The 26,970-nt window shown below is 40.6% G+C and overlaps 1 protein-coding gene across 10 annotated transcripts in view; it reads right to left on the bottom strand.

The window, feature by feature from the left end:
• LOC126424541 (YLP motif-containing protein 1) overlaps positions 1-26,970 on the bottom strand; it is a 406,391-nt gene that overhangs the window by 302,586 nt on the left and 76,835 nt on the right. For all 10 annotated transcript variants that reach the window (XR_007576188.1, XR_007576187.1, XR_007576189.1 and 7 more), the window contains 3 exons: positions 22,467-23,007; positions 8,011-8,121; positions 7,452-7,556 (listed from right to left, as the gene is read on the bottom strand). Coding sequence is in view for 7 of the 10 variants with exons in the window: in XM_050087281.1 (XP_049943238.1) it covers positions 7,452-7,556; positions 8,011-8,121; positions 22,467-23,007 (757 nt within the window). In the remaining 3 variants the exon portion in view is untranslated. The remainder of the gene's footprint in view (positions 1-7,451; positions 7,557-8,010; positions 8,122-22,466; positions 23,008-26,970) is intronic.

Raw genomic sequence — 26,970 nt, 5'->3', positions numbered from 1 at the left:
AACAAAAAACAAAAAAAAACAAAAAAAATTAAATTACACATAAAGCTACAAAATGAAAGGGGGGGAAAAAAGAAAGAAACTGGGTACAGGTGATACTGTTTGCACAAATTTCAATGACAACAGTAAATAAAATACAAGATCTCTTTGCATTGGTACCACGCATATTTGGAATATTATTGACAATTGCAGGTAGGCATAAATGTTTCTTTTCAAGTACAGCTACAATCCTTAACTGGCTTCTAGCAATTTCATTTTCAATCAAAAATTGATTATTTTATGGGGTTAAAGTATGAGTTGAAATTAAATATGAACTTAAAAGAAGCAGTACAGTTAAAAATGCACAAAGACAGGTATAGCAAAAATGGAATTACTGAACTTCCTTGTTAGGCGAAGCATGATCTATGGAAAAAAGGGGGCATGTGAGTTTATGGGAAGTGTATACAAAATGGAATGTGGAGGCTTAATTTTATGTTAAACTCCTAAACTGAGGGAAGGAAATGTTGAGAGAATCCCCAAGTTTCATGCCATTACAATGCACTACCAACTCCAGCAATGTAATACCTGTAGTGCATGGAATGGACGTAGGCAGAATGCTGCGAATAATTTGTGTGTGGTGTCGGCACTGAGTAGGCGCACACACTAACACACTTTGCAAGAATGTCATTACAATTCGCCACAACAAAATAAATATTATCTCAAAGTTCACGGTTGGTCATCACAGAGATTTTGTGACTAAGATTTTCAAATGTGATCTTGATAAAGAAAACAACACATAATGTGACTTCATGTACAATTAGCTGCGTAACAAAACTACATAAAATTTGTCACTTTCAATCCAACTAGCAACATGAATTCTTTAATCCAACTAGCAACATGAATTCTTCATTATGTGTGGGCCCACCCACATCTTCCCAAGGTTGTTTTGACCGCACTGCAGAGGTTGAGCTCGGAAGCCCTTACATATCCCCCCATGCAGTCTCAATCCCTCCCACGCAGTTTACATATTTTTGGAAGCCCAAAGAAAGACATTCGTGACAGTTGATTTGCTTCAGACGAAGAGCAGCACTCCTGTGTACCTTAACGGTTCCACAGGCCACCACAAACATTTTCCTATGAAGACATTGAGCATCATGTCTCTCAGTGGGATGTACGCATTAACGTTTATGGCGATTACTTTTGAAATGACAAATGGTTCACTTACGTGTTTTCCATTATCTCAATTCCATTTTACTGCTCCTTATACCATGCCAACAGTAGTAGCTATTTGATACACCTTAATGGTCACTTTACTGGGTACTATTACAGTACTTTTTCCTACAGTTTTAAACCCAGGACGTACCTCATCTGGAGCACTGCACAAGAGCAGAGTCCGGTGCGATACAAGTTATTGTTTTCATTCTAGATCCAGTGCATCTCCTAGAATATCAGAATGGTTGGGACTCCTACTGTTCTTAGCTACACACTGTTAGTTTCATAAATTGTGTTATTAGTTATATTAATTTCTACAGTTCTTGTGAAGCTATTCCAGAAGCCAATAAACCATCTGGCAAAAGCAGTATTATCAAGTTAATTTGGTTTTCATTTTCTAGTGTGTTTTCTGTATTGGCTGGTCTTTCAGGGTAGTACAAGCTCAAATACCTCACAAAGCTGCAAGGGTATGCGCTCATACTACGAAGTCTTTGTCACATAGAGGAAGGAAGTAAGGTGGGAAGTTGTTCCACAGGGCCTATTTAAAATAGTGTCTGAACAAATGAGCCTAGTACATACAGAACCTGAGTTCAAAGACACAGTAGTTTATTTAGATGAGACACATTAGATGAAGAATCAGTATTAGCAAAGCAACTATGTGCAGTGTTATCACCAAGAAACAATGCCACTTGATGCTCGACTGGTCACAAAGAAAGCATCACCAGATTAACATCAGTTTCTTTCCCGATTTACAATTCTGACATTCGAATTACAAACTCTCTCTCAGAAACTTGAAGTAGGAATCTTAAATTTCGTAATACAAAATACGATCTGCAAGACAGAATTTATGTGAAAAAGTGGCAATAATTATTCTCTACCCCAAATTATGGGTTTAGAAAACAAATGGAGGTCCGAAAATCACTGTCACTGCTTTTTGATTATCAATTACAACAATTAACTGCTTTAACTTCTACAACACTTCTATTGCCAAAATTACATTGGGAAGGAGATGTGATGTGATGTCATGGAGAAAGAATTTTTGATGCAACATATGAGAGAGTGATTATAAAACCATATGTAATGTGCGAGAGTGAGTTTGTCAGTTTTCTCAGAGTGGATCAAATTTCGAAAAACCTACTATCAATAATAGTTCACTCATTGGAGAGACATTAAGTGAATTAGGGCATGATATGTCAGGCAAACTCGGTTACACAGAGTTAGCAGGATTCAAACATGTTCCAAATTCCACACTATATGACATCTTTGGCTCGTTTCATCACAACTGAGATGGACAGGTGTGTCCAGACGTATGTTCAGGTAGAAGTTAGTTTCTCGGCGACCTCTGAAGTGAAATGCATGTACCCTCATCAGGCAGTAAAATGGCAAAAGCTTTTGACAATTGTCAAATGGAATGACTGTTGATGGGCTGCCGGTACGTCCTCATATACACTAGCTGCTGGCTGTGCCGTCAGCGGTGTCCGCAGTATTGCCACGTACAAGCGTATGTTGACTCCGTATTCAATGTGCGAGCTCTATCCTTGCTATTTTTGGATCGCATGCATGCTGAGCTGTAGGTCACAGTCTCCATCAAAAAGTGTAGTCAGTGATTTAGATTTGAGTGGCTTCACCAATGTTTGCACCACAGTGTGCTTTGGTGCAGGGTTACAATAGCTGATGTCAGTGTGCTTAGGCATGTGTGAAGCAGCCACATCTGATGAGGAGTCAACTTATGTCCACATATGATGATAGCATAGGCACCAGTGATGTCACAGCCGGCAGCGAAAGTGTATAAAGGCGTACCAGCAGTCATTCTGCTTCACAATGACTATGGAGTACCAGGTAGAAAGCTTGTGACATTTTAAACACTTGGCACAGCTGAAAGCCTGAGAACATTTTATTCAATGTTACTGCCCTGAAACTCTACATTTTTATGAAGAGCCACTAAGAATTTTCAAGAATTGCATTAATGATGCACAAATACTAACCGTAAGAATAATGGATATCATTAAATCCTCGATACTTGCATTCGGCAAGTAAGATAATCACAACCCTAAGATCATCATTTTAGGTGTTATTGGAGAAGGTAATAATGCTGTCCATCAGCACTATTCACCAAATCATCAACTGAATGCTGTTGAAAATCTTATCAGCCAAGAGCATTCCGTGAGGTATAAGATTATAAGATTACACAGATTCACTAGTTCTTCCTTTCACCTCTTTTTGAGAATACTGTTCATAAGCAGTAACTGCTAACAGAACAGAATGGCATTGTTTACTGTGACAATGATTCCTTTGATATATGACGACATGCTGTCATTTAAGCAAAATGAACTATAAAAATTAGGACATGGCGAATGATTGTACTTTTATCTGAGAGACCACTGGCACCTGAAATAAAGTACCGTCACTGCCTGGAAGCTACCTCAGAAGTGGTTCAACAGGAACTGCTTTCCACTCAGCACATAACATATACTTATGTCTCTCATGGGGGTAGAGACTTTACCTGGTGGGAGAGGGAAGGTTTTGCAAACATTTTCTCTACAAAGGACAAAAGTAGAACTCTACAAAAAATGTTTGTGTTGTAAACAAAGGTTGCTTCTCTTTGTGCTGGACAATATTTGTCTGAAATGTGAGCAAAGTGGTTTTGTTGCTGTAGACATCATACTAACAGATCTACTGAAAATGTCACCACAGTAAATAAGAATGTATCCCAAAGAACCTGAACCTCAATTCACTGTCGATCACAAGAACTGAACATTTCAAGGAGCAACATGTAGCGAATTCTGACTGAAGATCTTCATCTACATCCTTACAAGGTTCAACTGACATCAATTTGCAATGGTATGAATTTGCTGATTGGGTCTTGGAAAAGCAAAATGTGTACAACAATTATGCAAGGAATGTCATCTTTTGCCTTGAGACGCATTTACAAGTGAACAAACTGAAAACAATCCAGAGTTTTATATACTGTAAGTGCGTATAGTTCATCCCAAAGTTTTGGTGGCCACCTGTCAGGTACTATTTTCCTTATATCACCATAATGTATACTAATGAATTTAAAGTAATTTAACTTTCCCATTATTAATGAATTTTATTCAAAAATTTGAGGAATTCTTATAAGGACATCATTTATAATCAACATCTACATCCACACCAATGCTCTGGAAACCACTGAAGTGCATGACTAGGGGGTACTTCCCATTGTTCCAATATTAAGGTTTCTTCCCATTCCACTTGTGTATGCAGAGCAGGAAAAATGAATGTTTAACTGCCTCTGAGAGCATAGTAATCAGTTTACTCTCATCTCTGTGGCTCCTACAATATATAGAAGGATGTAGTGTATAACCAGATTCCTCACTTAATACTGGTCTTTGATACTCTGTAAGGGCATTACATGAGACAGCTGCTATCCATCTTCAAGCATCTGTCAACCCAGGTTTTCAGCATCTTCTGACACATTCCTTTGCACAAGTTCAATATCCCGTTATATTTTGTACAGACCACACGTAACTGAGAAATATTCTAGGATAAGTCACACAAGAGTTTTGTAAGCAAATCTCATTTTTGGAAAGATTCAGTTTCCCCAGTATCCCACCATCCTACCAATGAACCAAATGTGTTTTACCAATGATTAACCCTATCGATTTTCCATCCCCCCCCCCCCCCCCCCCTCGTCACCATCATCTAAACTGTTACACCAGGTACTTGTATGAACTGACAAGTCTTATTGTGATTTGCTGATACTGTAGTCACAGGATATTTTATTTCTGTGTTTTGTGGAATGTCTATCACTGTATTATCTTTACGTTTTATTGAGATATGTCTGAATATATGTACAGCTTTTTTCAGATAATACTTCAATTACACAGAGTAAGTTACCCACAATCTATAATGAAAAATTTTCAAGTTATATAAGTACTATACATTATTAAGCTAATAGCGTGCTTGGAAACTAAAAATACTGCTTAGCATTAATGCAACAGGTTTACAGTCTTAATTCACATGTAAAATCAACCACGTTTTTGACCAACTCTTCTGTACTATTATGGCAATATTTCGTTAATCCTCCCGGCTCTCATACTGACCACCTGTTTCTCCTGTACATTTTGTCAGTGATCACCATTGTAAATACTAATCCCACAAAGTGCCAGCGGTAGTTCAAGTTTCCTGAGCGACAGATCTCGAAAAGTTTTAATGTAGTAATAAATATTGTTGTCAGCACATAAGTCTTTTTTCGGTTTGTGCTTCTGCAGAAAGAAGACTGCATAGCTCAAGCGAATGAGAGGAATGAAGAAAGAATGATGCAGCTTATATGTCTTGAGAGGTCATGATAGGTCAGCACTGTACTGGCAACAATAATATAGCTGGTGAGAACAAAGATATGACCTACAGAATACCACAGAAACAAACAGCCTGTAACCGTATAGTATCGCAGACTCCACTGTCATTACAGTTATAAACACACCATATCATTCCCCACTCTCTTGGGTACAAAACCCTATTTTTCAACACAATGTCCGTTCAAAGCAATGGCCTTACACCACCTTACTGGACGGCATGTCCGACCGGTCAGATACAGATTTTCCGCAATTTCCCTAAGTCACTCCAGGAAAATGCTAGGATGTTTTCTTTGAAAGAGCATGGACGATTTCCTTCCTCATCTTGACCCAACCTGAACTTGTGCTCCATCTCTTATGACCCTGAAATCGAGGGAACATTAAACCCAATCTTCCTTCCTTCCTTCTACTGGCTGACATCGGGGCCAATATCTTGATCCATCAATAACCTCCCCGTCATCCATGAACTGTTCCTGCAGAGTGCACCCTTCATTGGGCCAAACGGAAGCAAGTCGGAAGGTGCGTGATAGAAGCTGTAGGGTGGATGATGATGAACAGTTCAATGAAGTTTTGTGAGCTCCTCTCAGATGTGCAGGCTTGTGTGAGGTCTTGCATTGTCATGGAGAAGAAGAAGTTAATTTGCATTTTTATGGTGATGAACACACTGAAGTCGTTTCTTTAATTACCTGAGGGTAGCACAATACACTTCCGGGTGCTGAAAGACTGTCACCATGTATTTACTGGCCGAGGGTGAGGCTCTGTACTTTTTGTTTCGAGGAGAGGTGATGTGACACCACAACATGGATTGCCGCTCTCTTTCCGGTTCGAAGGGGATGAACTCCTGTTTCATCACCAGTGACGGTGTTCGACAAAAAATTGTCATACCGGCCTCCTAACACACAAGCAATTCCGCCACAGATCATCATTCGTTGCTCTCTACGGTCTTCTGTTAGGCGGCGAGAAACCCAGTGAGCACACAACAACTGGTGGATGAGTGTGTCAGCACTACCAACAGAGATGTCTGGTTGAGCAGCAAGGTGTTTTGATGGTGATCCATCTATCACCTCGAAGGAGGGAGTCCACACGTCCCAACATCACAGGAAACCCAGCTGTGTGGGGCCAGCCAGCACACAGGGAATCGTACAGGTTCATGCAACCTTGGTTTTATGATGATAGATGTCTCTCCCAATGACTCACTGTGCTTTTGTTCAGTGCCAGGTCTCCGTAGACATTATTCAAGTGCCTAAGAATATTTGCGATGCTCTGGTTTTCTGCAAAGAGAAACTCAAAAGACAGCTAGCTCTCTGCTTGGAACGCACAGCAATTACAGATGCCATTTTGAAGGCTGTGTGTGGCACTGCCACCTATCTGGGCTTCATTAAATAACTGGGGCTGGACCAGGAATATTCCAAGATGTCCCACAACAAATTCCACATTTTTCCAACCAAAATTGACTGAGGGAAAAATGTATTCCATTACTTGTTGAACACCCCAGGTATTATTATGCAAAGAAAGTTACCTACATTTACACATTTTGCAAATTGCGGTTCCTTAAATCTCTCTACATGAAAAGTTTGTTGTTCAGCTTTTATGAAAAGTTTGTTGGTCATCTTTATTTCAAAAGATATAACTGAAAATGATGAAAATTACAATTCTGCATCTTGTTCTGACTGATACAGGTTTGTAATTTTTTTCATCTGCAGTGTCCTGTAACAGTAATGTACTACAGAACCATTTAGAGAAACCCCCAGAACTAGTAACTCTACTACACATGTATTAGAAGTCACAACATACACAGCCACAGAACTGTGGAAATTCTGGTTTGAGCCTTCCACTCAGCTCGAAATTAGAGGGGCATAGTCAGTTAGTGCAGATATCACAAAACACACACAAACTATTAAATTGTAATTTTTCTGTTACACTTACCACAGTTTTATTAGAATTTTCTCGCTTACGGCGCATTTGCTCTCTCCTGTGAAGCAGCTGTGCTCGCCAATTCTCCCATTTTGCTTCATACTCTCTGTACTGTACCTAAAAAGCAAAACACAGAACATTTACCTAAATTCCTTACGAGATGAAAGCCAATTATAATGACAGACATTTCACTTTATTTAAGTTACGCATATTCTTTCATTTCCCTCCAGTTAAGTGCAAGCGATCTTGTTTCCTGTCATTAGTTCAACTAATCTCAGGAAAGTATTTTGACACTCAAAAATGGTGACTTTACATCAGTGTAACACTGCAAAGTTCATTCACAACACACAACTATCATATGATATAAATACAAATACTAACCAATAACAAGAATTTTATTTTCTTCCTCCTTTACAACAACTATTAGAAATCTGGAGTATTGGACTAAACAGTCAATTTAATACTGAAATTGTAACAAAGCTCTAAAATACTGGAGGCACCACAGGACTCTTCAGAAAGTTTTTAAATGAAGGACTGTATCTTCAAATTAAGTGTTAAAGTAAACATTTACCTTATCTGGATGGTTGATATTTTGCTCCTTCCATTTGTTGAACTGCTCTTCCCACTGCTTAAACTGTATATCAAAGGCCTTTTCTGCTTCCGATAACTCATCTGGGTTATCCTACGAGGACAAGTATCATGTTATTTTTCATATATGTGATTACTTTCTATGTCAAAATATTGAACTGCAAATAAAACTAACATTCCTTTGGCACCTGGCTCCACATTTATGCGAGCTATTATTATACTTTATGTATGCATTGTATGCACTTCTGTATGGCTTGTTCTTGTACTTCATTCTACGTCTGATGAAGATGTATCAAAACACACCAATAAATCAATTTGAGACCAAGACCTTTCACAACCCATTGCGTGCCAATGCTGATTGGTTGCCTGCCTCATAGATGGAAGTATTTCTCTATCGAGTGAAGAAGATTCTTCAAAACGACATCACTAAAAATGTTGCACGTATCAGCTTGGAAAGGGGTGAGGTGGAGATGTAGCAGAAAAGGAGGAAAAATAAAAAAAGACTGGGTGGGATGGTGGAACGAGAGCTGTGTAGTGCTGGAATGGGAACAGGGAAGTGGCTGGACGGGTGAGGACAATGACTAACTAAGGTTGAGGCCAGGAAGAGGGTTACAGGAATGTAAGATGTATTGCAGGGAAAGTTCCCACCTGCACAATTCAGAAAAGCTGGTGTTGATGGGAAGGATCCACATGGCACGGGCTGTGAAGCAGTCACTGAAATGAAGGATGTTATGTTTGGCAGCATGTTCAGCAACAGGGTAGTCCGCTTGTTTCTTGGCCACAGTTGGTTGGTGACCATTCATGTGTACAGACAGCTTGTTGGTTGTTATTTCCACATAGAATGCAGCATAGTGGTTGCAGCTTAGCTTGTAGATCTACATCTACATCTACATACATACTCCGCAATCCACCATAAGGTGCGTGGCGGAGGGTACCTCATACCACAACTAGCATCTTCTCTCCCTGTTCCACTCCCAAACAGAACGAGGGAAAAATGACTGCCTATATGCCTCTTTACGAGCCCTAATCTCTCTCATCTTTGTGGTCTTTCCGCGAAATGTAAGTTGGAGGCAGTAAAATTGTTCTGCAGTCAGCCTCAAATGCTGGTTCTCTAAATTTCCTCAGTAGCGATTCACGAAAAGAATGCCTCCTTTCCTCTAAAGACTCCCACCCGAGTTCCTGAAGCATTTCCGTAACACTCGTGTGATTAACACTCGTGTGATGATCAAACCTACCAGTAACAAATCTAGCAGCCCGCCTCTGAATTGCTTCTATGTCCTCCCTCAATCCGAACTGATAGGGATCCCAAATGCTCAAGCAGTACTCAAGAATAGGTTGTATTAGTGTTTTATAAGCAGTCTCCTTTACAGAGGAACCACATCTTCCCAAAATTCTACCAATGAACCGAAGACGACTATCCGCCTTCCCCACAACTGCCATTACATGCTTGTCCCACTTCATATCGCTCTGCAATGTTACGCCCAAATATTTAATCGACGTGACTGCGTCAAGTGCTACACTACTAATGGAGTATTCAAACATTACAGGATTCTTTTTCCTATTCATCTTCATTAATTGACATTTCTCTTCTTCTTCTTTCGATTTCGGCCATCTTTGGACCACGTTCAACAATTCACTTGCCCGGCTTTTTGATCTTTTTTTCTCTCTTCCCAATATTTCCTCATCATTTTCGAGTGGTTCCTCCTCCGCTCTTCCGACCATTTCCTGTTATTATTCTTTAGTTTCGTTTCTTCTGGAAAACACTTAATTTCGTTCACTATTTGTCTAAACTTTTCCCTGTCCCTGATTGACTCACGGGTGACATTAAAATAGGCCAAATCCTTTTTCACCATCTGTATCCATTTATTGTTGGTTTTTTCGTTCCTGTTACTATGTTCAAACACTTTTCTTGTTAGTCTGTTTCCATCCATCCTCGACAGGTGACCATAAAACGTTAGTCTGCGTTTACGCATTGCCTCACTCACTTTCTCAATAGTTTTGTATATTTCCTTATTACTCTTTAGCTTGTACTCTTCTCCAATCTTTCTCGGTCCTAATATTTTTCTCAAAATTTTCCTTTCTTTCTTTTCCATGTTTTCTATTTCCCCCTTTTTGTTAAGAGTTAGGCACTCCGATGCATACAGGCATTCTGGTCTAATGACAGTTTTATAATGTCTTAATTTAGCTTGAATCGAAATGTTTTTTTTGTTATATATGTCTTTGGTTTTTTGAAAAGCAAATTCCATTTTCCTTGCTCTCGCCTGGTTTGCACTCTTGTCTAAACCATTCACTTGAATTATTTCACCTAAATACTTAAATTTTTCTACTCTCTTAATATTGCCGTATTTAGTAATAAGATTTTTCTTGTTATTTCTATGATTAGACATATACACGGTTTTTTCAAATGAAATCTGCAGTCCAGCTCTGGCCGAAACTTCTTGTAGTTTCTCCAGGTAGTTCTGAGCTATTTCTTCGTTTTCTGTAATTATTGCCAGATCGTCTGCAAAAGCTAAACAGTCCACTTCTATTTTTTCTTTTTTTGTTCCAATTCTGATGTCATTCTTGGTGCCTTTGAGTTCTTCTTTCCATATTCTCAATATCTTTTCCAGTACGCAGTTGAAGAGGATTGGGGATAAACCATCACCTTGTCTAACACCTGTTTTAATTTCGAACTTCCTTGAAATTTCACCCATAAATTTAACTTTGGCCTTACTGTTTGTTAGCGTCTGTTTGATAATTTGAATTGTTTTCGTATCGACCCCAAATTCTTCCAATACTTTCAGTAATGTTTCTCTATCTACCGAGTCGTATGCTTTTTTGAAATCTACAAATACTATTGCAAATCTCTGGCCTCTTGAGATTCTGTAACGAATTAGTGTTTTCAGGTTAAATATTTGTTCAACACAGGATCTACCTTGTCTAAAACCTGCTTGATATTCACCTATTTTTTTATCCAGAACTGGCTCCACGATTTGAAGTAATTTCCTTGACAAAATTTTGTATCCTACTGGTAGTAGCGAGATCCCTCTATAATTATTAACATTCATCTTATCCCCCTTTTTGTGTAGTGGGTGTATCAGGGCACACTGCCAGTCTTCAGGAATTCTTTCTTCGTCCCAGATCTTCTTAAACATATGTTCCAAAACTTGTGGGAGGTTGGTATCCATTATTTTTAGGATTTCTGGTACTATGGAGTCTTCACCTGGGGCTTTATTGTTTTTTAGACTGTGTATTATGTGTTTTATTTCTTCAGCGTCTGGAGGTTTTGACTCGGTATTAGTATTTCGGTGGTTTTCAAAACTCATTTTATCTTTGGGTGGTTCACAATTTAGTAGATTCTCGAAATATTTTGCTAATATTTCACAATTAGTCTTGTTTGTCAAACCTAGCTTGTTCTCTTCATCTTTAAAACATAAATTTGGGGATTGGTATTTGGTTAGCTGTTTTCTAAAAGTTTTGTAGAAATCTCTAGAATTATTTCTTTTAAAGTCTTCCTCAATCTGTTCTAGGTTATCCTGAAATTGTCTTCTTTTTTTATTACGGAAAAGCTTAGCTGTTTCTCTTCTCTGGATTTTAAAATTGTCAAGATCTTGAGGATCTTTTGTGGAGTTCCATTTCTGCCACAATTTCTGTCTCTTCTCCAGGTTCTCATCACATTCATTGTCCCACCATGGATGTCTTCTTACTCTTTTCACGAGACAATTTTCTTTTGCTATTTCAACTATTTCGTTTTTGATCTCCTCCCATCCCGCTTCCTTATTTATTGTGGATATGCCATCGCTATCTATTTCTCTATATTTAGAGTTAGCTGCCATTCTTTACACCAATCACAAATCCTGTCCAAGTCATCTTGTACCCTCCTACAGTCACTCAACGACGACACCTTCCCGTACACCACAGCATCATCAGCAAACAGCTGCACATTGGTATCCACCCTATACAAAAGGTCATTTATGTAGATAGAAAACAACAGCGGACCTACCACACTTCCCTGGGGCACTCCAGATGATACCCTAACCTCCGATGAACACTCACCATTGAGGACAACATACTGGGTTCTATTACTTAAGAACTCTTCGAGCCACTCTCATACTTGGGAATCAATCCCATATGCTTGTACCTTAGTTAGGGAGTCTGCAGTGGGGCACCAAGTCGTATGCTTTCCGGAAGTCAAGGAATATGGCATCCATCTGATACCCTTCACCCATGGTTCGCAAGATATCATGTGAAAAAAGGGCGAGTTGCGTTTCGCAGAAGCGATGCTTTCTAAAGCCGTGCTGATGCGTGGACAGCAACTTCTTTGTCTGAAGGAATTTCATTATATTCGAACTGAGAATATGTTCGAGAATCCTGCAACAAACTGATGTTAAGGATATTGGTCTGTAACTTTGAGGATCTGTCCTTCTACCCTTCTTATATACAGTCACTCGGGACTTTACGTTGGGCAAGAGATTCGCGATAAATGCAAGCTAAGTAAGGAGCCAATGCAGTAGAGTACTCTCTGTAAAACCGAATTGGAATCCCATCAGGACCTGGCAATTTATTTACTTTCAACCCATTCAGCTGCTTCACAACCCCAGGGATGTCTATCACTATGTCCTCCATACGGGAATCTGTACGAGACTCAAACGGCGGTATGTTTGTACGATCCTCCTGCGTAAAAGATTTCTCAAATGCTAAATTTAAAATTTCAGCTTTCGTTTTGCTGTCTTCCGTTGCCAGGCCAGACTGATCAGTGAGTGACTGGATGGAAGCCTTTGACCCGCTTACCGATTTTATGTAAGACCAGAATTTCCTTGAGTTTTCAGCAAGATCTTTTGCTAAGGTATGACGGTGGTAGTGGTTGAATGCTTCGCACATCGCTCTTTTTACAGCAGCACGAATCTCTACTAACTTTTGCCTGTCCTCATTCTCCCGATCTTTCTTGTACCGCGAGTGCAACTGTCTTTGCTTCCTGAGCATTCTCCGAATTGCGCTGTTAAACCACGGTGGGTCTTTTCCGTCCGTAACCCACTTTTTCGGCACACACTTCTCCAATGCATGATTTACAATGTGTTTAAAATTTGCCCATAATTCTTCCACGTCCATTGTACCAGAAGTAAATGAATATTCATTTACTAAGTGGGATGCTAACAACTGCGTAACCATAGCTGTAATGACATCATCATCATGATCACTAATCCCAGTCTCAACACTGACACCGTTGACGAGGTCTGGTCTGTTCCTGGCTACCAGAGCACAGAATGTAGACTCCCTTTGAATGATTTTAGAACTGCCACGGTGGAACCTGGTGGCCAGTAATAACACCCCACAATTAACTTTATTTCCCCTAGCCCTGTTAAACGTGTTCAGATAACTTCACAATCGCACACTACTTCGACCTCAGTAGAGACAATATTTTTGTCAACTGCAATGAAGACACCACCTCCTACGGTGTCTAATCTGTCTTTCCGATACACGTTCCAACCCTCACTAAATATTTCAGAACTTCCTATCTCAGCGTTCAGCCAGGTCTCAGTCTCGAGAATAATTTATATGACTGGTTTCACTGGTAGCCCTGCGTTTGATGGGATAGGTGATGTTTGTGATCGGACTGGAGTAGGTGGTGGTGGGAGGATGTATGGGACAGGTCTTGCATCTAGGTGTATTACAGGTGTATGAGCCAAGAAGCAAGGGGATGGGAGCAGGGATTGTGTAGGGATGGATGAGTATATTGTGTAGGTTCAGAGGATGGCGGAATACCACTCTGTGTGTGTGTGTGTGTGTGTGTGTGTGTGTGTGTGAGGGGGGGGGGGTGGAAAAAATGGTGGGCAGGATATTTCTCATTTCAGGGCACGAGAGGTAGTCAAAACCCTGGTGGAGAATGTAATTCAGTTGCTCCAGTCCTGGGTGTACTAAGTTACAAGGGGAATGCTCTGCTGTGGCAGGACAGAGGGACTTTGGGAGGTGGTGGGAGACTGGAAAGATAAGGCATGGGAGATTTGTTTTTATAAAAGGTTGGGAGGGTAATTACGGTCTGTGAAAGCTTCAGTGAGACCCTTGGTATATTTTGAGAGGGGCTATCCATCACTGCAGGTTCAACAATCATGGGTGGCTAGGCTGTATGGAAAGAAACTACTTTGTATGGAACGGGTGGCAGCTGTTGAAGTGGAGGTATTACTGGTGGTTAGTAGGTTAGATATGGACAGAGATACTGATGTAGCCATCTTTGAGGTGGAGGTCAACATCTAAGAAGACAGCTCGTTGGGTTGAGTGTAGGACCAGGTGAAGCAAATGGGGGAGTAGTAGTTGAGGTTCTGGAGGAATGTGAATATGGATCCTCTCCCTCAATCCAGCTAGCAAAGATGTAATCAATGAATCTGAACCAGGTAAGGGATTTAGGATCTGAGAGTAACATTATTCCTACTGAACCACACAAACCGCAGTGCAGTATTATTAATGATAATGCCCGTTTCACTCATTAAGCATGCGTCGCACAAGACAACTTTAAGACCAAAACCAGGGACATGGCACAACACAGAAAGTGTTCTTACACACAGTTTATGAAATACATACGGCATATACCAAACATAAAGCTGACTGCATATGCACCACTCAGTTGTCCAGTAATGCAACACACAAGTAAGGCTTAGCAATCCTTGGTTTAAACAGGTCAGTGCTTTGACCTGACAATACCAGACACTTATAAGTAGATCCCATTTTCATGTTGAATCTGAAGCACAGTGCAACTGCTGGAGTAAGTAACAGAAAAAAAATCTTATAACCAAGAATTGAGCATGTAACCTAGAGATCAGTCACAAACAAGATTAGCTACATCATTAAAGCATTGGTTTACTGAGCATGTCTGCTTTATTCACACTATACAATTTTTGAGCGTGGACCCTGCGCTAAAATTAAAGCGGGAGCTGCTACCCAGTTCACATAATGATCCAAACTGTTCCACTAACATGATGATGTATGTTTTTGGACACAATATTGTGAAACTACACATTTGTAAAGAGAAACTAAATGTTTTACTCTCTCTAATTTCCTTCTAAAAAGTAATTTTAAACTAACTTTTTTTCTGTCTCAGTATTCAGCAAGTAGGTTTTTGTCTTTAAAGAAAGGAGGGGGGATGAAATTCAAATAATCTGAAAGCCCGCTAAAAAGCTCCATTTGAGTCATGTGATGCTTGTGACATCATGGGGAAGCTCCCTGCTCCTTTTGTCATAAAACTCATACACTGTGATGTCTTGTTTTGGAATTTACATTTGAGAAAATGGGTTACAAATGGTGTGTAGTGGCACTGTACAAATACATCTTTAAAAATTGATGAAAAATTTCTTTTTTAGAGTTCTAAAGAATGAGAAGTTGTGTGAAATGCTGTCGCTCTGACCCAGTAAAATGCAAACACACTGATGAACGAGTTCCCTAACTTAATTAAATACATCTTGCACTGGTAAGTTAACATTAATTTGTCTCAGAGATATGCTTTCCCACTGTTGCAAAGGAGGATAGCATTATTCAATGAAATTAAACTACCTGTGAAAATGTCATGATATCCAATATTACATACACTCTTCGGTACCTCAGGTCTATAGAGGTAAACTGTAGAAGTTCATAAGCAGATATCTATAGGTCACCAATTCTAATTCGGCCTGAAAGAGTATTTTAACTTATTTGTAACACGCCTCAAAACTCCTCTCATATGAAAACCAAGCCACAATCACAAAATTTCACCACACTGACCAGAAAAGTATTGTTGGGTTTTCTTGCTGTTTATATGTGCTAACATTTGCAGCTGCTGTTCACAGACTTCACCTTTGAGAAGATTTCTAGTTAATATGACTCCACATTTTTTACTTTACTGGAAATAATGCTTTTTTTATCTTCCACTGTCCAGTTAGGATGTTTATTGTTTAAACTTTTAAAGTTTCATCATCTTACATAAAGATGAAGTAAGTATTTCAGACACTGACATTAGTTTCCACTCACAAACATCACAGTCCTTACATTTGTGTTGCCTGCATATTACACATGCCATGTATCTCTCCCATACAAAACCTCATCGTCCCTACACCTCGTATTGTGTGTGCATGGTGACACCTTCGCTACTATTCAAAAAAGTGAATTGCTTGTACGCAAATTAAATACATTTATCTTCAGTTATTCATTTCTCAGACTCAGATTAATGGGAAGCTATATATAACACATCCCACCATTGAAACAACTGCCACAATTGAGTTCTTATTAATGCTGTTTTCGTATTTTGCCTTAAACTTTTAGAAATGTATGAACCTGTCAGGGTTCAAACCCGAAATTTTCACTTCCACAATTAGACACGCTGTCTGTTGTGATACAGAACAGATGCACATTGCGGTTCCTCTGCTGATTGTGTTGTATATAGGGGATATCAGCAACATCAGCACTAAGATCTGCCAAGAATAATTTTATGCGCTTTTGATCATTGTTCACAACTGATAGTTGTGAATCTAGATATAATACATGGACCCACTTGCAGAACATTCTAAAATTCCTTAATGTTGAGTGAGTGTAATGATGTTGCATAGAGCAGGGAAAGGACACCCATCCTCGCACATATCGCCGCTCCAAACGGAGTGAAGCACAAATGCATCAACTTTCATAAGGTATCAGCATTCACAAAATTCCTTTCCATTGTTATTTAAAAATTGTAAATGTGTTTTCCATCATTAAACAGCTGAACTGTTTGCAGGTAAAGTACATAAAAGCCTAGTACTTCAGCTAGCACTCTTACAGCACTCGTATAGCTTCATCTTATTCCTTGTCTGTGACATCACGAGAGCTTCAGCCAATAACAGAGCATTTTCAATCACATGACCAAATCTTGAAATTTAATTATTTTTAAGCTTTAATTGCATAAAAATACCACATCTTTGTGAGAATACTGAGCATAAATGCTATTTGAATGTTATAATCCCTCTCAATAACAACAATCGAAACCATGGACAATCCCGGATGGAATGTAACAACGTCTGACTCAGTGGGCGGAGACTGAGGTCATGCGTTTGTATGTCGCATTTGCATTAGTGTGTGCATGTATGTATGTCGTCTAATTTTGACAAAGGCCTTGTTGGCCAAAAGCTAATTGTGTGACAGTCTTTTTGTCGTGCCTTTCTGCGGCTCAGCATCTCCCCTATATTGTAACAATCCGAACAATATTTTTAACAAGGAGAATACCTATGATGATGTGATTCAATTTTATTTAGATCAGTCTTACAAAACAGAGCAGCACATTTCACATATGTTCTCGACTATATCTCCTCCTTCCTGTTCCTGGAACATTTCTGCTTATGCAGGTCGTTCACAGAACCTCATTCAAGCTTCTCTTTTCTCCCACGATCTGTCACTTACCATCCCCTCCCAGTGCAGTCTTTTATGGTTCACGTCATCCTCCACCTGGTCTCTAATCTTGTTCATGGTCTTCCAATTAGTTTTCGCCCAGGTTCTGTCCATTCTAAGGCTCTTCTGTGATGTCATTCTGATCCCATTCTTTTTGTGAGACCAAACAACTTACTCTCCACTTACTCTCCATAGCTTTTAAGAAGTTTGATCTGTAGTGTGTTTTGTATTATTTCAGTGAGGTACTGTGTCACTGGCCGTATGGAATGTGCAAGAGCTCCGTCATGCCAAACCATGACAGTAAATGGGGAGGGGGGAGTTAGTTTCTGAAAGATCTTTGACGTGCAGCAACATGTACACTGCATATTTTCATATTACGAGAGAATGAATTCGAATTCAATCGAACTCAATGTGAGTTTAGAACGCACTGAAAGAGAGACTGCAATGTGCTGTTCTAGGCCAACCGTAGCTCATGTCATGCGATTTCACCAGCCAATGACAGAAGATACTCAGAGTTTAGGAAACGTGACTTATCCAGCCAAGAGCAACATCACTGTTAAATAGCGCGAACACACAAATTGGGCTAAGTTAATGGTTTAAATTAATATACATAGTGTAGCTACAAGAAAAACTAAGCTTTCACATATAATATTGGTCATTATTTGTGTGTGACACTTTAAGACACATCACATAAATGCTTGAGTAAAATTTTAAATAGTGAATAAATATCTGGTCTTTTGGGCTCGAAATTCTTCAAGTGACTGGTCCTCAAAGTGTTAAGTTTTAAACGCTCTTTAATTTAAGAAATTCATCCCAAATTCTCACACGTAACATAATACATATCAGATAGATTATATAATGGTAAGACAGAGATTTAGGAACCAGGTTTTAAATTGTAAGACATTTCCACGGGCAGATGTAGACTCTGACCACAATCTATTGGTTATGAGCTGTAGATTAAAACTGAAGAAACTGCAAAAAGGTGGGAATTTGAGATGGGACCTGGATAAACTGAAGGAACCAGAGGTTGTAGAGAGTTTCAGGGAGAGCATAAGGGAACAATTGACAGGAATGGGGGAAAGAAATACAGCAAAAGAAGAATGGGTAGCTTTGAGGGATGAAATAGTGAAGGCAGCAGAGGATCAAGTAGGTAAAAAGACGAGGGCTAGTACAAACCCTTGGGTAACAGAAGAAATATTGAATTTAATTGATGAAAGGAGAAAATATAAAAACACAGTAAACGAAGCAGGCAAAAAGGAATACAAATGTCTCAAAAATGAGATCGACAGGAAGTGCAAAATGGCTAAGCAGGGATGGCTAGAGGGCAAATGTAAGCATGTAGAGGCTTATATCACGAGGGGTAAGATAGATACTGCCTACAGGAAAATTAGAGAGACCTTTGGAGAAAAGAGAACCACTTGCATGAATATCAAGAGCTCAGATGGAAACCCAGTTCTAAGCAAAGAAGGGAAAGCAGGAAGGTGGAAGGTGTATTTAGAGGGCTATACAGGGGCGATGTTCTTGAGGACAATATTATGGAAATGGAAGAGGAGATAGATGAAGATGAAATGGGAGATATGATACTGGGTGAAGAGTTTGACAGAGCACTGAAAGACCTAAGCCAAAACAAGGCCCCAGGAGTAGACAACATTCCATTAGAACTACTGACAGCCTTGGGAGAGATAGGCCAAACAAAACTCTACCATCTGGTGAGCAAGATGTATGAGACAGGCGAAATTCCCTCAGATTTCAAGAAGAATATAATCCCAAAGAAAGCAGGTGTCGACAGATGTGAAAATTACCGGAGGAAATGTTGGAACACGTGAGGCAATACTGACCCTAAGACCTATCTTAGAAGAAAGATTAAGGAAAGGCAAACCTACGTTTCTAGCATTTGTAGACTTATAGAAAGCTTTTGACAATGTTGACTGGAATACTCTCTTTCAAATTCTAAAGGTGGCAGGGGTAAAATACAGGGAGCGAAAGGCTGTTTACAATTTGTATAGAAATCAGATGGCAGTTATAAGAGTCGAGGGGCATGAAAGGGAAGCAGTGGTTGGGAAGGGAGTAAGACAGGGTTGTAGCCTCTCCCCGATGTTCTTCAATCTGTATATTGAGCAAGCAGTAAAGGAAACAAAAGAAAAGTTCGGAGTAGGTATTAAAATTCATGGAGAAGAAATAAAAACTTTGAGGTTCGCCGATGACATTGTAATTCTGTCAGAGACAGCAAAGGACTTGGAAGAGCAGTTGAATGGAATGGACAGTATCTTGAAAGGAGGGTATAAGATGAACATCAACAAAAGCAAAACGAGGATAATGGAATGTTGTGGAATTAAATCGGGTGATGCTGAAGGAATTAGATTACGAAATGACACACTTAAAGTAATTTTTCTATTTGGGGAGCAAAATAACTGATGATGGTCGAAGTAGAGAGAATATAAAATGTAGACTGGCTATGGCAAGGAAAGCGTTTCTGAAGAAGAGAAATTTGTTAACATTGAGTGTTGATTTAAGTGTCAGGAAGTCGTTTGTGAAAGTATTTGTATGGAGTGTAGCCATGTATGGAAGTGAAACATGGACAATAAATAGTTTAGGCAAGAAGAGAATAGAAGCTTTCAAAATGTGGTGCTACAGAAGAATGCTGAAGATTAGATGGGTAGAACACACAACTAATGAGGAGATATTGAATAGAATTGGGGAGAAGAGGAGTTTGTGGCACAACTTGACTAAAAGAAGGGATCGGTTGGTAGGACATGTTCTGAGGCATCAAGAGATCACCAATTTAGTATCGGAGGTCAGCGTGGAGGGTAAAAATCGTAGAGGGAGACCAAGAGATGAATACACTAAGCAGATTCAGAAGGATGTAGGTTGCAGTAGGTGCTGGGGGATGAAGAAGCTTGCACAGGATAGAGTAGCATGGAGAGCTGCATCAAACCAGTCTCAGGACTGAAGACCACAACAACAACAACAACAACAACAACTACAACAACATAATTCATCTTGCGTGAAAGGAAATTTACTTTGAAAGTAACATTTTCAAGCCATCATTCGTGATACTTCCCGCGATCTGTTAGGAATAGGTTCGTTTCAGCAGTTGCCTGGGAGCGCCAGAAAAAAAGGCAATACTGTGCGTGTGCAACTACGATGACATAGGAAGCCCGTATGTTTGTTCATATAAAGCATTAAACAGACCTTACATTATGTCACAAAAGAAACAGGACACCAGAAGCTACTCAAACAGCATCTCAATTTCGTAAACCACACTAAAAATGCATTATTTGGCTTTAAGTGCACATTCGTATGTCCAAATTCACAATGAAATAAACCCCACCTGATTTTGAACTTTTCAATGTGGTTTCTTGGAGTACCAGTATTGTATTATGTTAGGTTCTTCATTATGGCATAATGCCATGAGACGAAAATGTGCACTTGAAATTCAGTGAACAGTTGAAACTAGCCAATAGTATCGAATCAAGAACTTTGTTTCAAATAAATTGAATGACTCAGCAGAAAAGTTTAATAAAAGCAAAATATCTTTAGCAAACCGACAACATAACAAAAATAACAAAATAAAAACATCATGTGAAATGCAGATTATCTATATTTTTACTGTAATTAATTTTTATAAATTCACTTATTTTTTCATTCACTGGGCTGCCACTTCAGTTCAACAACAACAACAACAGTGCTTCATCCAATATTAAGTATTATTACACAGCTTTCTTACAATCTTTGTACACAAGTGAACAGCCAGAGACTACTCACAAGGGAACCTCCCCATCGCACCCCCCTCAGATTTAGTTATAAGTTGACACAGTGGATAGGCCTTGAAAAACGGAACACAAATTAATCGAGAAAACAGGAAGAAGTTGTGTGGAACTATGAAAAAAAATAAGCAAAATATACAAACTGAGTAGTCCACGCACAGATAGGCAACATTAAGGAGAAGCTGAGCAGAGTAGCGCCGTAGTCCCGTGGTTAGCGTGAGCAACTGTGGAACGAGACGGTCCTTGGTTCAAGTCTTCCCTCGAGTGAAAAGTTTAATTTTTTATTTTCAGACAATTATCAAAGTTCAGGCACTCACACATAATCAACTTTGCTCTCCAAAATTCCAGGACATGTTCAGATTTGCTTGGACATGTGCAGGATTTGACGGTCTACACACGGAAAAATTTGAAAACGTTAAAAACATACGTTTCAACAGAGCACAGGGAAACCCGTGCGACTGTGAAACTGTTGCATTCATTTGTTGCAGTTTATGTGACTAACTCTTATGTTTTCAACACTTTTTTGGGAGTGATTATCACATCCACAACAAGAAAACCCAAATTGGGCGAGGTAGAAGAATCTTTTTAACCAATCGCCAAGTGTACAAGTTAGGTGGGTCGACAACATATTCCTGTCATGTGACACACATGCCGTCACCAGTGTCGTATAGAATATATCAGACGTGTTTTCCTGTGAAGGAATCGGTTGACCCATGACCTTCTGATCAAATGTTTTCGGTTCCCATTGGAGAGGCACGTCCTTTCGTCTACTAATCACACGGTTTTGCGGTGCGGTTGCAAAACACAGACACTAAACTTATTACAGTGAACAGAGACGTCAATGAATGAACGGACAGATCATAACTTTGCGAAAATAAAGAAAGTAAAACTATTAACTCGAGGGAGGACTTGAACCGAGGACCTCTCTTTCCGCAGCTGCTCACGTTAACCACGGGACCACAGCGCTCCTGAATCCAGGTTTTCCTTGATGTTGCCTATCTTGCGCATGGACTACTCAGTTTGTATATTTTGCTTATTTTTTTTCATAGTTCCACACAACTTCTTCCCGTTTTCTCGATTGATCTGTGTTCAGTTTTTCAAGGCCTATCCACTGTGCCAACTTATAACTAAATCTGAGGGGGGTGCGATGGGGAGGTTCCCTTGTCAGAATCGACACAAGTGATAAAATGTTATACAGAAGAATGAAAGACAAACAATCTGAAATTTGAACGTATCTGTTAGCATACTTGTTATTCTTAGAAACATTACAAGAAGCTCAAATACTTTGTATGATAAAGTAGAGATATCTTGCCTTAACAGCACGTTGGTCTGGCTCCGTCTTATGAGAAGAGTTGTCATCTTGTCCCCATCTACCTCCACCTCCCCTGTCACGTTCACCTCCATACTGGTAATCTCCAGGACGCATCTTCTTGTTGTCACCGCCACCAACATTGGGTGGTGGGTGGGAAAACTGTGGGGGTGGCTCCCCAGTCGCGTCATATGGTCTTTTGCTGCCCACGCCGTATCCTCCCATAGCAGTTGTGTCCCCCCAGCCGCCAGTCATCGGTGGTACAGAAGGAGGGGGAGCGGCGGTGACGGGAGGTGGGGGCTGCTGTACGGGAGGGGGCTGTTGCACATGTGGAGGCTGTTGGACAGGAGGTGGCTGTTGGACAGGAGGCGGCTGTTGCATAGGTGGCAGTTGGGTGGGAGGCGGCATTGCGTATGGTGTCCCATAGCTGGACGCAGTACTGTAACCCGCCGTCACAGCAGCACCGTACGGATCAGTCATTGGTGGTGGAGGCACTGTAACAGGAGTGGGAGGAGGCGCATCTGGAGGCTTCGGCGCAGCAGTCCTGAAATAGTGAGAAAAACAAATGTCACAACAGATTGCATCAACATGAATAATATGTACAAAAATTGTGGTCTCACTGTAAATATATAAACTGCCCGTCCCCCCCACACACAAACTTCACATGCAGACTTAACAATAGCCAAATAGTGAAAACAGTACATATCGACATTTGGAAACAAATTTAGTATGTACGAATGTTAAATTATATTAATGAGAGTTTCTGTTTTGCTGCTGGAATACAGGAATAATGCCAGTTTCAGCGGAAATGTGCAAGATAGCTGAACAAGCAGTTTCTGAGAGGTTTCTTTATGAAAGATATTATCTTCTTAGTATATCTGGCAATAAAAGAGTACATTTACCTTATAACATTTTCCATGAATGTTAAATGGAAATTTCCTATTTCTACCATGTATAATTTGCAAATCTGATAAATACAACACATCATATGAAACTTTATACTCATTTTGATCAACAAAAGTGACTTTTATGTAAATTACATATAAAAAATGGCTGCCTTATCTCCATTAGCCAATGACACGATCAGGCACCACTCTCCCAGCATATGTCAGCTTCCTGAGCCTTGGAGGCACCAAGTAGCTTTAGACCCATAAATAACAGTGCTCCACCTATATCTTTCTGGTCTAGTGGTTTATACTTGTCGTTGATAGCAGCTGTTCCTTTGTATACAGGGAATTTTTGCTACATGCAGTCCTTACTGCTATATATTTTTTGCATCTGTCTCACTGATGATGTACTTACAAAATAAGTGAATTAATTCGCTCGTTTAACATTCAGTCATCCTGCACGTCATCTTGTTCCACACACTAATACCTCGTGTTCCTTTTTGTTTACATATTAAAATCGAGAAACAAAAGGAACAATAAAGAGAATAAAAACGTGGGAAGGGTAGAGGCTTGGCTGGGACACTGAGCAAGGGCTGCCAAGGGACTCTGGAGGGACCAAAAAGCCGTACGTTACAGGGATGATTAGAAACCACTTTCGCAGGCAAAACATAACATCAGGGCAACTGGTTTGGCATTATCTTCTAGCAACAGAGGTAGCGTGTCAAGAAGATTAAGATGCCACCTCAAAGCAGCCAAATACGGGCAGTCTATGAGTAAGTGGACCATCATCACCAGGCTCTGCATCGGCAGTGAGGGGAGATCCTCATGTCGGCACATCTGAGAATGTGGCCAGGGGTCAGCTGAGTGTGGCCAATGCAGAATCAACAGAGGATGGTGGACTGCCCACGAGAAGCACAGAGGGAAGATTGCCATATGGTTATGGTGGTGTTAATTGTCCTCAGTTTGCTTGGAGATATCAGGGCAGCCCATTTCGAGTTATGGACCTCTAGCAATTGATGGTGTATAAAAAAACCAAAGATACAGTGCTGTTACCCCCATTTTCAGGGACTGTATCCTGGTGGCCAGCTTGGGCAACCTATCAGTTCACTCATTTTCCGAAATCCCAACAGGACCAGAGATCCAAATGAAAATGACTAGCTGTCCAGCTTGCTGGAGATCAGAGACAAGATCCTGAATAGCCGAACCAATGGGTTGAGAGAGTAGCTTTGGTCTATAGTTTGAAGGCTGGCACTACAGACTAGGATACTCTTGCCAGTGCAAGAACGAACATGGCAAGGGCTAGTTTAATGGCCACCAACTCAGCACTGAAGATACTACAGCCGTTTTGCAGAGAGTGTAGTTCACTGCACTGTGCATGTATGTACGCAAAGCCTGTTCGTCCATCAACTGTAACCATTGGTGTATACCACTTCCAAACTTGAATATGCTTCAAGGACAGCCAAGAACAGGTGGCAAAAAACTGTGAAGTCAACAGAATCTTTGGACCGAACAAGACAGCAAGACAAATCTGAGGTTAGGGGACAAGCCATAGGGGCCGATGCTACGTCTTCCCAACTAGAGGCGACAGTGGAGGATGTTGCAGTTCCGAACAGAGACACTGTACGCATGCAGCAATTGTAAAGCCAGTTCTGGGTCACTGCTGAGAGACATGGACACAGTAGTTGGGATGTCCAGAGAAGCTATAAATGTGTATAATGTAATTTAGCAGCTGTTTTTGGCACCTGATAGGCAACAGAGGGGCTCCAGCCTTGATCAGAGGGCTGCTCACAGGGACTCTCACGTGTCAGACCCCACAATGTTCAATAGGGTGCAGAATCCGCAATGCTGAGGGTGGTGCTGAACCATATGCAGGACTCCCATAATCAAGACGGAACAGAATCAACAAACCAGGGCTTTGTGGAGCTGCAGAAGGCTAGAGCGTCTGCACCCCAGCTAGTGCTACTGAGGCAGCGAAGCGTAGTGAGGTGTCGCCAGCACTTTCAGTTAAGTTGGTGCAGGTGGGGAAGCCAAGTCTGCCAGGAATCAAAGACCAGTCCCAAAAAGTGGTGTATCTCAACTACAAGAACAACTGATTGTCTAGGTAAAGCTCTGGGTATGAGTGGGCAATATGATGGCGATGTAAGTGCATGACACGAGTCTCGGTGTCTGAAAACGATATCCCATGTTGAGAGTCCATGACTGCACCTTTCATATGGCACCCTACAGGCAACACTCGGCAAAACCCATACCAGAAGAGTAATAATAAAAGCAAAAATTGTCTACATATAAGAAGGACAATACCTCAAAAGACCCCACAGCCACTGCTAGACCACTGATGGCTACCAGGAGGAGGGGAACGTTCTCTTGGATATGGGGGGTACTGAGGTAAGCACCCACTTGATCAGGGAACATACAGTGCAATAAGAAGTTATTGATAAAAATCAGGAGTGGACGCCGGAGATCCCACTCTCGTAACAAAGTAAGTGCGGGGTGATGCCATGTCATATCATAATCATCTCGTAGGTCAAAAAAGATAGCGATGAAGTGCTGGCGACGTGCAAAGGCCGTCCAGATGGTGGACTCTAGGTGAACCAAATTACCGGCAGTGGAGTGGCTTTTGGAAAACCCGCCCCGAGATGCAGCCAAAAGCCCTCAAGACCCAAGGAGCCAACACCGCTTCTTGTTCACCATGTATTTGAGATGGGATCTCAGTCTCTTTGCAGATCTAATTAAAGAGGCGAATGAAGTGACTCTGAAAATCTACTGAGAGATTTTTTTAAGCATTTGGCTGTGGATGTGGTCTGGCTCTGGGGCCATATCAGGGCACTGGAGAGTTCCCATTCACTGAATGAAGCGTTACATGCCTCCAGGTGGCAAGTAGTAAAAGATAAGTGCATTCACTCCACCTGCTCTTTTATGAGCCGAAAGGCGGAATGGTATTCCTCAGACACAGATGTGCGAGCATAATGCTCAACAAAATGTTCAGTGGTAGTGTCTGAATCAGTATAAACAGTGACATCTAAGGAAATAAATGGCACACCTGCAAGGTACTGGAAACCAGAGGGGTCCGATCTTTGCACCTACCAGTGATGGGGAGGCACGTGATCGTTCCCAGGATTCCTGCCTTCGTCATTTTATGAGGTAGCAGACATGGGCACAGAGCTGTTTACGAGCAATGAGGTGCTCCAGTGAAGGATGCCACTTATGATTTTGGAGAGCCTTAGCAACCTCTGGGGTCCACCAGGGTACCGTTGTCCGATAGGGGATCCCAAGGAAGAGAGAATGGCTTGGTTGGCTGCCAAAAGAATGTCTGCCATTGTATGCCGAACAGCCACATCGATACTGCCTTGCAATGGGGAAGTGAACCCATCCCTGTCAACATTACAGAGAACCCATCTGGGCGAGTTATTCATTACCTGTGACTTTTACTGTTCAAACTTTCTGTCTGTGACAAACACAACAGTCCTCTACTCCCTCAAATATAAATGAAATAGCAATGGTGATTACAGCCTTACACCTTCTTAATTTCAGTCTATTGTACTGTTCTGTCAGTGCTGACTTCTCCAGTTCACATCACATAAATGGAAATAAATTAAGACGTTAAGAACGAAAAACTTTAT

This window comes from Schistocerca serialis, chromosome 10 (genome assembly GCF_023864345.2).
Source record: "Schistocerca serialis cubense isolate TAMUIC-IGC-003099 chromosome 10, iqSchSeri2.2, whole genome shotgun sequence".
NCBI lineage: Eukaryota > Metazoa > Arthropoda > Insecta > Orthoptera > Acrididae > Schistocerca > Schistocerca serialis.
This window is presented reverse-complemented; position numbering and strand designations above follow the sequence as displayed.